The 12,672-nt window shown below is 39.3% G+C and overlaps 1 protein-coding gene across 1 annotated transcript in view; it reads right to left on the reverse strand.

The window, feature by feature from the left end:
- LOC141344548 (uncharacterized) overlaps nucleotides 1-12,672 on the reverse strand; it is a 73,798-nt gene that overhangs the window by 27,102 nt on the left and 34,024 nt on the right. The window contains exons 8-18 of the mRNA XM_073849427.1: nucleotides 9,499-9,804; nucleotides 8,825-8,884; nucleotides 7,556-7,597; nucleotides 7,366-7,428; nucleotides 5,737-5,811; nucleotides 5,278-5,361; nucleotides 4,981-5,037; nucleotides 4,245-4,298; nucleotides 1,420-1,473; nucleotides 841-894; nucleotides 356-409 (exon numbers count right to left, since the gene is read on the reverse strand). Coding sequence (XP_073705528.1) covers nucleotides 356-409; nucleotides 841-894; nucleotides 1,420-1,473; nucleotides 4,245-4,298; nucleotides 4,981-5,037; nucleotides 5,278-5,361; nucleotides 5,737-5,811; nucleotides 7,366-7,428; nucleotides 7,556-7,597; nucleotides 8,825-8,884; nucleotides 9,499-9,804 — 903 coding nt within the window. The remainder of the gene's footprint in view (nucleotides 1-355; nucleotides 410-840; nucleotides 895-1,419; nucleotides 1,474-4,244; nucleotides 4,299-4,980; nucleotides 5,038-5,277; nucleotides 5,362-5,736; nucleotides 5,812-7,365; nucleotides 7,429-7,555; nucleotides 7,598-8,824; nucleotides 8,885-9,498; nucleotides 9,805-12,672) is intronic.

The raw sequence follows: 12,672 nt of genomic DNA on the forward strand, positions 1-12,672 counted from the left end.
AGGTCAGCTCCTGCCACTATGACTGTCAGCACGCTAAACAAAACGTACAGTGGCAGACATGTAACATTATAAAAATGCTCTTGGTCTTGGCAGGAGTCAACAAGAAGCTAGGTTTCTGTAGGAAAACTGCCGCTGAGGAATAAAATGAAACCAGGCAAGAATTGTTCCCATAATCATAAAGCGCTGTTCGAGACAAGCTGGAAGTTTGATAATTGAGCATTAAAAAGACATTTTCCTCACGGGTGGTGGTCAGGGCTTGCGTTCTGCTGTCTAAAACTATTCCGTTTCATTTCAAGTATTACAACAATGCTGAAAAACTGAGTGTAAGTTTTCTTAAGAATAGTTTAGCACTTACCCTGTGTCCTTTCTCACCAGGTAGACCAGGAAGTCCATCAAATCCTCTGTCACCCTGTGAATCAGCAATAACAACGAGAATAAATTATTTTGTAACATTATTTATTACAATGTTACTCATTTCTGTCCAGTGCATTGTCCTTCATTTCAAGGTTCATTAGTTACGAACAATACCTTCGCAGCATTTATTAATCTTAGTTAATGTAAAAATCACAAGTTGTGTTTGTTAGCATGAACAAACAATGAATGACTGTATTTTTATTAACTAACATTAACAAAGTTGAACAAATAGTGTAATAAATGTATTGTTTATATTAGTTGATAGATTAATTGTAGATATTAACTCATTAATTCAAAATCAGCAATTATACCAGACATAAAGTAGCAAAATCTCCCCACTGGCTTGAATACAGAAGTAGTTGTTCTGTTACTGCAATCAGTGCTAACTGTGTGAAAGTGGAGGTTTTGAGTCAGAAATGATTTTACCTTGGCTCCTGATTCTCCAGGAATTCCTCTGGCTCCATCGGCTCCATTTCGGCCCTGTAAAACCAGGTCACATCATCAGCCTGCGAGCAGGTTAATGTGCATAACATATGTTTCAAACAACTGCGGAATCGATGTGAGACAGAAGATGACGTGAAACGAGCGAGTTCACACAACCTAAATAAGGTGTGTTGAGTCTACAGCACGTTTGGGGATTGAGTTATTGTGGCAATTGGACTCATTTATAACAAAAATGTGAATAAACTGTGTCAAAGGAGAATCCGAGAAACGTTTGCCATTAGAACTGGCAGATGTGGAATGCGAATCCAAAAGACATATGTCATTCAACAGGTAAATTTAGGTCAAAACTAATAGACACAGACAGTTGCATGGAAAATCTGGTGAGCGGTTGGAGAGCAAACAGTGGGCTCCTTGCTTAGCGCCTTTCCGGTTGACTTTGCCAGAGTGCTTCAGCAGCAGTGTTGCAGATGTATTATGTATGTCACCTTTTTGCTTTTTCATTGTCATGCCATAATCAAACACTACCAACTCACAGCATGAGCAGGTTTTTCCTGTTCTTACCCTCTTTCCTGGTTTTCCAGGCGATCCAGTAGGGCCTTGAAGTCCTCTTGGTCCCTTAAAAACACAAAACATTCGAATACTGCTAAATGACAAGTGAAAAGCAGACTTGAAAATGACATAAAAGTCATTTTTGTTTTTTGGAGAGAGAAAGAGGGGGACAGGATTAGGTAAGGTCCACGAGACAGGATTCAAACTTGGGACGCCTGTAGTGCCATGAGGCTATCAACACCGACAACTAAAAGTAATTGCTACTTTTTATGTGAAGTAACACTTAATAATTCTTCCTTCGCACTGTCAGCTGACTGAGACTCTCTGCTCCAGAGTACAAGCGCATGTTTCTTTTTACATCAGAAAGTGCTGTTTTACTGTGGATATGGAGTGGAGTGGAGTGTTTATCCCCTCCAACATAATTTACATTCAATTGTACACAAGCTATACCCTGAAAAGAAGCACGCTAATTGTTATGGCAGCGTTAAAGTTTATGGCGGCTGCACCTGTGGGCTTAGAGGCAGAGCAAATTTCTGATGCAACACACTAATTCTGACTACAACTGAATTCAACTTTGCTGGATCATTCTTTTTGTCATTTAAAAGCAGCGTTTTTAGAAATAATTTTAGGGTGGGCCCAAATAAATTATAACTATAATCTATAACTACAATATCTCCTCCAATGTAACGTGCCGTAAAGGGAACCACAGGTATTAAGACTTGTATGGCTTAATATGCAATTTGACATTGTTACAAACTGCTGGTTTCGTCTGGCCAGAGGAGAACTGGTCCCCCGACTGAGACAGGTTTTTTTCTCCATTTCTGTCACCTGTGGAGTTTTGGATCCTTGACGCTGTCACCTCTGGCTTGCTTGTATTGCTGATATCGTATACTATTTGAACTAAACTGGATGATGATATCACTGAATTCATTGATAAACAGCCTTTAACTGAAAATTGATTGTTTACAATAATGTGTTACTTACACACTATTGTCCTGTTTGAATACTGTGAAGTTGCTTTGACACAATCTGTATTGTTAAAAGCGCTATATAAATAAAGGTGACTTGACTTGACTTGACTTAAATATAATATACAGTAAATGATCTCTCCGTCTCTTACTGAAATATGTAGTAGAAAAACCATGAAAAATTGACATTATTTAAAAAAAAAAATCCACATCGTTTTATACAAATTTTGGACTATGAGGGACGCCATTTTTTGATGATGTAAAATGGTTGCACTCAGTGAGGTACTGGCGCAACCTATTGCTATTTTTACCAAAACGCAACTCGGAAAATAAAATACTGATATGATGCCACATTGGGCTAGCCTGGGTGTCCCCATGCTGCCTTCCGCGCAGCGCGATTTTATTCACGCTGGAAGGTAGCATGGAAACCATGGACCAAATTTTCACCTCAGATAGGAAACTAATCACAGAACGGGGAGGGAGCAGCAAGACGATGACGCCTTTTATGCGTCGCGACTCACAGAAGCAGTTTGTTTATAACTATGGATCCAGCATGGCAGCAAGTTATCATTCGATGCAGCCGTTCACATGTCGCGCCTAAAAACGCGTGGAAAACGCTAGGCGCGTCGCTTTCTCCTTTCCAAACCGCTCTGTAGCTTGCGCATGGAAAATACTTCCATTATGCGCGCGCATAACGCGCGTCTAAATTTGAAATAACGAACTTTAGCACGCAGAAGACGCGACATGTGAACGGCCCCTTAGATAGTGTTCTAAGTAGTTTAGAACGCAAGTTTATTTTGAAAAAAGAGCAACTTTTGCCGTTAAACCATCGCTCTGTATACGTCATCCGGTATGATTGAAACGATTGGCTATGAGCTACGCACAGGCGCATTTGATAGACATTCGTAGCGCCCAATAAACAGCTCTGGGCATTCGTAAACCACGCCTCAAATACGAGAAAATGAACGTGGTTCCCAGACCACGAATAATGACGAAGTCATAACGTGGTCTGGCGTTAGCCAGGCTAACATTGGGCGGCTTTTGGTTGTAATTTTCAGTCGAAGGGCAACAAGAGAAGCAAAGTAAGTCTTCACTGCTTTCCAAGCGAAACGAAGAGGAGAAAAAATGGGAAGACACCTCTGGATGAATAAAACTACTAAAGACCTGCATCTTTCAGGCTTTTAGTGGACCACAGCTATTGAAACAGCTTACAAATGGCAGAGACAAGAAATGCTAGATGCCATCCTGGCAGGATGTAAACATGTCGATGCTTGTCATGACGCCGCAGACACTAAAGAACTTTCTCAGCATGGATTTCATGTGGTATCTGCTGGCATTCAGACTCCTTGTGGTGAAAAATCAATGGTACAGCATTTGGTTTCAGCCTACACTTATGTCCATCACCACCTGTAAGCTCTTTCAGTAGCTGTTGTCATCCTAACAGTATTTTATTTTCTGAGTTGTGTTGTGGTAAAAATAGCAACAGAAAGTGCCATTAGCTCACCGAGTGCAACCATTTTACATCACCGTGATAATGGTGCCTCCCATAGTCCAAAATATGTATAAAACAATGTGTTTTTTAAAATAACATAAATCTTTCATGGGTTTTCTACTAAATATTTCAGTAAGAGACATCATTTACGTTACGTATATTAAGCCATACAAGTCTTAATACCCGAGGTTACCTTTAAAGAGACAGTTCACTCAGAAATGAAGTCTGAGTCTTAATTTATCTAATCATCCCAGCTCTGTGGTCTTCAATCAATTAAAAACACATTAAATTAATAGAAAAGTAGTGTGAATAATGGAATTATAATTAGGATTAAAGCTGTTAAAACAGGTTGTTAAAGTGTGAAGAGAAATAGTCACCTGTGGTCCAGAATCTCCACTGTCCCCTTTAGCACCAGGTGCACCAGGACCACCCTGAAACACACACACGCACACAGATGAGTTTCACATCTCTAAACACCAATATCATATGCGTGGAGCTGTGTTTGGGTCACACGCTGGCTATCCAAACACATTCCTGTGCCATTTCTGTAAAGGGCATTTGATTTGGAGGCAGCTGTGGAAAAGAATGAAAGAAATTCTAGTGGCATTCTTAGTATGATTCACCTCAAGAGGACAAAATACAGAAACGCGAAAATGACAAAAGAAATCTGAGCAGGGAACGTGAAAATAAACAGCAGGCAGCCTGAAAGCACATCAGCACCGAAGAACTGTTCATTTTCTGGTCATAAATCATTGCAAGATGAATCTAACACATGTTCCTATCAGTGTTTGCGTGATGTCCACTGGAGGAAGTGTGGTTTAAAAGAAAGACATGGGAAAACAAAAGAGACAATCATAAAGGCAAATCTCCTCATTTATATTCAATAAGTAAATAAATAAATACATAAATAAATAAAAACGAATTAGTTGAACGGAAAAAAGCATCACAATTCCGTAACTTGTTGTTAACAACTTAATTTCATTGGGTGCAACATATTTAGGTTTGTAAAACTGTTTAATAAACTGTATTAACCTACACTCCCAATTATTTTAAAATTAAATCTTGGACTATTTTATTTTTTGAGTACATGTCAGTTAGAGATGGGACACTTACCACAGGGCCGGAGCGTCCCGTCAATCCCATTGGACCAGGTGGTCCCCTCATAGTCAACTGCAGCGACAAAGCAAATGGTTAAGAAGATTTGCAAACCTGACATTAACTGCAGTAGAGTATATAAGTGGTGTTACTGGCAACTGGTACATTTCCATGTACCATACAGTGTTATGAGAACTATAAACCTGTCTTGGTTTAAACAGTCCCTTTAAACTTGCTCATATACATTCTCTGCACTTGTTTCAGCCAAAAAAAAAAAAAAAAAACATTCAGGGCGACGTGACCAAAGGTACACACCCGGGCCTGGGCGAGGATGGCTTGGGCCTGAGCTTCTTGCGCCGTCACCACTGGACCTTTTGAAGAATCTCCACCAGCGCGGAACTGTCAGAGAAACAAATACAGAAATTGCAAGTTTATTTCAGTACTTTTACTGCATGCTGGAATTTAGAGGGGCCACTGGAGTCACTACAGCATAAAGTGGCCTCAACGGTCTTGTCATTATGGGTTTGCATATGGGCTGCAAAGTGCCAGTTTGTGTAGAGTTAAAGTAGACTGTTGGGTATAGCAGGGTGGGGTTAGGGCTTTTCGCAGCTGCAACAATTCATAACCTACTTGGACGTTTACAATGATAGTAATTTGTCTGATGTTAAAGGAAGTGGCCATTTGCAGCTGATTTTGAGATAAGTTTGGTGGTTTCTCTGGAAAATCTTGTCCTTAATCAGAATCAATGGAAATGTATGGGTTGGACGAGCTTACCGGCAACATGAGGATGGTGCCAGAGGGCCCCGGAGCTCCATCTGCGCCTGGCAAACCAGGACGACCAGGAGGGCCCTGAGAGAAGAAGAGAGAAGGAGAAAAGAGGGAGGGAGAACAGAAGGAAATGAGGCATAGAGCATGTGGGAAACCAATGTGTAAATGGCTGTACAAAAAAAAGAGAAAACTATAGGCATGGAAAGAGACGTTTCTTTAAAGTTTAAAATACACAAATCCGCTCATGAGCAAAGGAAAAATACTGTAGGATCGTTTTAAATTGTCGGTTAGGTAACCCAAGTCAACACAAAATCCCTAAACGGTTCGCAAAAAACAAAAGCCTGGCTAAATTGTTTAGAGAAAAATGCTGTGGCGCTTTCGCAAATTGCATCCAAACTGCAGGAGATTTCCGCAGCCTTCCTTACACCCCAAATCAAAAATAGCTAATGTGCTAAAGTCCCGTCATTATCCCATAATAATAGACTTAGGTTTATTTCGTGTTATATTTATACTGGGGTTTATGTATGTTTTGTCTTGTTTATAGTTCCTTTCACTGCGCTGTTTATTTGTGTGTGTGCCCGTAATGAAACTGACACCCCACAAGAAAAGCGGGAGGACTATAACGCATACACACTTATGATGGAATGCTGCTAGGGTAAGTTTGCGAAGAGATCTCTTTAGCAGGCATGTCACGCTCCTCTTGTAGACGGCTCACTTTAAATTGTTCCCATATGATGGTATAATTGTGTGAGTACGTGCGTGCGTGTTTTAAGGCCGGGCAAACGTCCTTTCTCTGTAACATATACACTGACACTTAGCGCACATGTGCTTCTGTATATAAATCAGGAAGGATGTGATGTGTAAAAGGGTCAGGCTATCAAGGAAAGTGGCCATCGTTGTTCATTAAGCCTTTTTGGCTACAGATTCTTCATATAAGAAAGAACCAATGAACATCAAAGCGAGTGGGAAATCACTTCCCCCTCATAGACAAAAACCCCTTTGTGCTGGGAGACGTAGGTCAATGTTGATGGGAGTGTTGTCTGTTTCCCAGAATGCACTGCGAAGGTTAACTCAGCGGGAGGTTTAGAAGAAGAGGCCAAGCTGCACCGCCGTAAAAAGAGAAGAAAAATCCAGCTGTTTGTTTGTATGGTGCACAGCTTTTCTCAGAGCAATAATCAACAGAGCATATTAACTATTCTAAAAAATGGTGCGAACAGCACCAGACATAAGGATCTATGGTAGAATGAGTATGTGTTAATGTGTATGAGAGGTTGTAAGGTCTGCTGCTCTTCTGGAAGTGTTATTAGAGTGAGAATTTATAGCCAGATCTGGTTTCAACGTGGCCTCCTAGGTCTTTGTAATACATACACATCTGCTCATTCACATAGCTACGACATGCTGCTTGTCATTAGCTTATTCTCTCGGTGCTTTAAACAATGTAAACGTTACCACTGTCTTTATGTGGAAGTCAGAAACTACTTACTCCTCTAATAAAGCGAGGAAAGTGTTGTGAACGTTTTAGCAGGGCTACTGTTACCTATAATTGATGTTTCTAAATAAATAAGACCACAAATGGGATTAAAAGATAGTAAGTTACTCAAATGAGTGATGATTTTCTGAGAAATGTCAACTTACTCTCTCACCAGGATCTCCGTGGAGGCCTGGGGAGCCTTGAATACCTGGAGTGCCGGGAATACCCTGAAAAAACAGACGTGTGAAACCTAACACAAACAGGAATGCTCACGCCAACTCTATTCTGACATTTTCCATGAAGGAATTTTTCCTGTGGAGTTTCTCAAAGAGTGCGGAATAAGGTGATACTCACAGCGGGCCCTGGTGGTCCTGGGGGTCCCTCTACAAGCATCCCCTGAAAAGAATTGAAAGGAAGAGAGGAAGAAAAACATGAGAACGGTAGCATGCTGGGCAGGCCGTAAATCTCACAGTATGAGCAGCACAGAAATAAAAAAGAAAATCAGAGAAAAACGAAGAGGAACCCAGTAGATGTGGCTCATTTAGTCCAACCGAATCAATCGCCTTTTTCCACAGTTTCAGAAAAGTGAATAATGAAACTGCTGTCAAAATTAGATGAATAATACATTGACATTTGAAGGCATTAATGTACAAATCTTTTTTCCTGGACTGCTGCCATCTTCCCTTTCCTGTACAACTGTACAACGAATAATTACGTGGGAGGTATGACTACACTGGCATATTGGCAGATCCACAATATAGGATGCATTACATTGATTAAAAGTGATAATGAAGACTTTTAAATTGTTAAGAAATTCAATAAATAAATAAAAATTCTACATTTGTGACCCCGGACCACTAAACCAGTCTATATTTTAAGCAATAGCCAATAATACATTAGGGTCAAAATTACAGATTCTTTTTTTTTTATGCCAAAAAATATTAGAACATTAAGATCATGTTCCACAAAAGTATTTAGTAAATTTCCTACCACAAATATATCAAATCTTAATTTTCAATTGGTGAGATGCATTGCCAATAACTTAATTTGGACGTCTTTAAAGGCGATTTTCTCAATGTTTTAATTTTTTTGCACCCTTAGATTCTAGATTTTCAAACAGATGTATCTTGGCCAAATATTGTCCTGTCCTAACAAACCGTACACCAGTGAAAAGTGGAAAGCTCAATTTAAAAAATGTTCCCCTTATGACTGGTTTTGTGGTCCAGGGTCATTTTAGGATTTGCTTCCACTTATGTGATACTGAAGACTGGAGTAATGGCTCCTGAAAATTCAGCTTTGCATTCAAAGAAGTAAATTAGTTTAAATATATTAAATAGCTATTTTAAATTGTAATAATATTTCACAATATTACTGTTTCACTTTATTGTTGATGAAATAAATACAGCCTTTGTGGGCATAAGAGACTTTCAAAAACATTATCTATACTAAAATCTAATTATTTAGTTCATTTTTGGGTGAACACAATATATATATAATATATAACGGTTAGCAGCCTGACACATACTGAACTGACACACTATTGAGGGGGAAAAAAATATGATGCATTATTAGTAGTTGCATTTTATTTGGTACTTGTAAAAGCGTCATGTAGAGTTTACCTACCGGCTCAATGACTGCAGGTTCACCTTTTTGCCCCTTCTCACCACCATAGCCACCGCCAACCTACAACAGAGGCAAAACAAACTGAGATTTAATGACAGAGGAAGTACTACTCCTGTAGAGCAAACAACTGTAAAACAGTACATTAAGCACTACAGCTAAAGCCCAGAATGGACTCTATAACTCTACAAAGCTAAGTGGTGAACATGCTCAGTGATTACTGTGAGGATGATTAGAAATGAAATGAGTACTCCATCTTTTTTCTATAATGTCCACTTGTAAGACCCACAGGGAAAGTCATTTGACAATATTTATACTGTCAGTTAACACAAGTATTAAAGTCAGCCCATTAGTGCAAGGATGATACATATCTCTAGGAATGAAGAAAAGGAGCACAAACCCACTGTGGTAAGTGTCTGTGTGAACGAGTGCTTGTGTTGAACTGTGAAAATAAGTCCCACATTATAACACATCAACACTGTAATCACACAGCTAAAATTTCATTTCCTGTCTGCCACACACCACAAGCAAACTACAATTGAGAGACTTTCAAGTGCTGCTGTGTCAGCATGACATACTGAAATGCAATAAGGTAAATAGACATTATCCCTAGCAATTAGTAGGATTAGAATTACACTTATGTGGTTGCAATGTAAAAAACATGCTTGTCAACTCACATTACTCTCTGTGTACTCTGTTTCAGCAGGTCGACCCGGTCCAATCTCGCTTTCGTAGGTTGATCCAGTGGGTTTAGCTTCATTAGTATTGTAGTCGTAGAACGAATCCTCATAAACGCTGGGGTCTACTTCTTTTGGATCATATTCGTTCATGTCGTATTCCTTAAAGTCCTGGTTTTCCGCGGTGTTTGTGTTTTCAGACTCCACAACATCTACATTTTCATTGGTGGCAATGGTGGGATCCACTCCAACTTCTTCTATTCCTGTAATGTAGTCATCTACGATTTCCTCTTTTGGCGGCGGATCCTGCCCAGCACGGGGAGGCAGGAGGTCAGCGAATATAGGGAACAGGGTGGTTAGTCAGTGCAGACATCTAACCAAACTAATGAACTCATTTAATGAAACTCTACAGGTGAAATTAAAATTGCACTAGCAAAGCATAATTTTAAATGGGATCATTTAATACATGACAGTGTGTAATTGGTCATTTCTGTTCAATCATATATTAAAATGCATCCAAATTAGAGAACCTATAATTTCCTAAATGTTAAGGTCACTGCTAAGTCCCATTTGAAGTTATTCTAATGTGAGTAGAAGGGCAGTTTTTAAAGCATGTTTCATAAATTAATTTAATTCCAAACTTAAATGACATATTTAAAAAAGAACTCTGATCAAAATTAGAGAACACTTACAGATACCTCCAAGTTATTGGTGTTAATCTGGCACCTGGCGCTAAATCCATTAAATATATCACAAACCCTCTTTAACTGACTGTATTTCTCCAATTTTCACTGAGATTTTTTGATGGCGAGCTGCTCTAAGTTGACTAAAACCCTGCAACAGGAGGTCGAATGGAAAAAAGCCAAAGGGATGACCCTTTCAGCCACTCTAAGAGAAGCTCTTCATTCCAAATCTGTAATTTCCCGAATATTTTATCTTTACAATGACACTAAATCATTCAAGTCCTCTACACAAGACAAATGCAGGAGAGGACAGGATAATGCAGAGACTCTCAATGGGGAATCGGTTCAGCACTGCAGATGGAATTGCTTACCAGTTCAGCGATGAACAGTATAAGGATCTGTCTTGGAATGTTTAAGAGAAGTCGGACTGAACGTGCACTCTGCAGTGACCAAACGTCACATCAGCAGAAAGAATCAAAAGGCTAAGCTCACCTTTACTGATGAGCAACATGCTCCTCAGCAAAGGTGAGTTTAGCTTTTTGACACAGGAGAACTGGTCCAAAGTTCACTTTGGTGATGAAAGCAAGTTGAATTTATTTGGGTCTGATGGGCAACATTTTGTTAGCGTCAAACTGAGGAGAGACTAAAGCCCAACTGTGTAAAGAAGTCAGTAAATTTAGCTAAGAAACCCACTACAGAGAGTGGAAGAAGAATGGACCAAGACCACATCAGTGCATTCTAAGAAACTAGTGATGTCCTGCAGCCGGAGATTTGCTGAATTCATTCAAAGCAAGGGCCTCTAAACTCTCAATGGGGAATCGGTTCAACACTGCACCTTGAATTGCTTGCCAGTTCAGTGATGAACATGGTAAGAATCTGTCTCAGAATGTTTAAGAGAAGTCGGACTGAAAGCGCACACTGCAGTGACCAAGCCTCTCATCAGCAAAAAGAATCAAAAGTCTAAGCTCACCTTTGCTGATGAGCATGTTGTGTTTACACAGGAGAACTGGTCCAAAGTTCACTTAAGTGATGAGAGCAAGACTGAAGCCAAAGTGTCAGTGAGAAGAAAGAAGTCAGTGAAAGATGGAGGAGGAAGTGTTATGGTTCGGGGGACATTTTCTGCAGCAGACGTTGGGCCTCTTATTTACTGTAGCTTCATGGCATGGTGAATGCAAATGTTTATCAGAACCTCCTGTGATTTCTTCCCTGCAAGCATCTCCCAATCAGCCTGTGATTTTGTCATTGCAAAACAGGTGAAGCAGTTCCTTGAAGCTAAGAACTTTGAAATAATAAAATGGCTGGGCCAGAGTCCTGATGTAAACCTAACTGAAAATCTCTGGAAAATCCTTTAAGACAAAGTCATGGCTAAGAAACTCAAGTCATTCAAAGTAAGGCCCTCGACATTTTCAACTAATTTCTGACAGCTGTAACCCTCCAAAATTTTAGCTGTAATCTTCTTTCGTGCTACAGTGGTTACTGTTCTCTAATTTTGATCACAAAATGTTACCACTGCAGTAAATAGAAACTAGAAATAGAAGCTTATCATAAAATCTGAAATGGTTTAGTTAATAAAAAATGACAAACCACAACAACCTTCCATGTGTTAATGCTGCACTTGTCTCTCATCCTACTCTGTAGATCTTGTGCTTTCCAGATTTTTCTTTTTCTTTTGCTGGAAAATTATTTTGACTTTAAGTCTGACAGCTTTCCTCACCCCGGGGCATTTATGCAGTGAACAAAATTACTTAACTTTTCTCTAGTTAATCCCAGCCTTTGTATTGTATACCAGGAGTGCTTTATAAGGCTGCGTCAGCCCATGTACAGATCTGGCCATTTAAAATGCGCGCGGGAAGTAAAGTGGTCTCGCGTGACGCCGGTGTATTCCAAGGGAACACGGAAAATACAATGACATAGGAAAGACATGATCAGTAGGGGGCAGTCATGTAACGCACTGGACTGGAGCAGGCTGAAAACATTTCTGCAAACTAAAAGTTACGGTAACCTGGAGGGGACACCTTCGGTTCACTTATGTTTGTCGTGGCCACACAAATGAATTCGTATATTTTGTCAGACATGTTAAATAAATATGTAGAAAGACTTAAATTACTACCTAACGAAAAAAAACAAGTAGAAAACAAAAACGTTTTTATTATGTAGCTAGTCTGTAGAGATGCATTTCTCTCTAAAGTTTGCGCATCCAACGAGGATATGAGGAGGTATAATAATATTTTTTATTTTGAGTTAAGAAATGATTATATTAATTGTTATAGAAATTAATGCAATATTAAGTTATATATTAACAATAGGCAATGCTGTATATGCGAATGTCTGTGCGCGATGTAGACAGCATTCAAAAGTTTATCAAGAATAAATATTACATATAAGTACTTCAAATTAAATAGCCCTGCAAGAAACATTTTATGCATCCTAAAGTCTTATCCATTAATTGATCCTCTTTTTTCTGTAATAAATTTATTATTCGTTTATATTC

The sequence above is a fragment of the Garra rufa genome, chromosome 10, assembly GCF_049309525.1.
Source record: "Garra rufa chromosome 10, GarRuf1.0, whole genome shotgun sequence".
Lineage (NCBI taxonomy): Eukaryota > Metazoa > Chordata > Actinopteri > Cypriniformes > Cyprinidae > Garra > Garra rufa.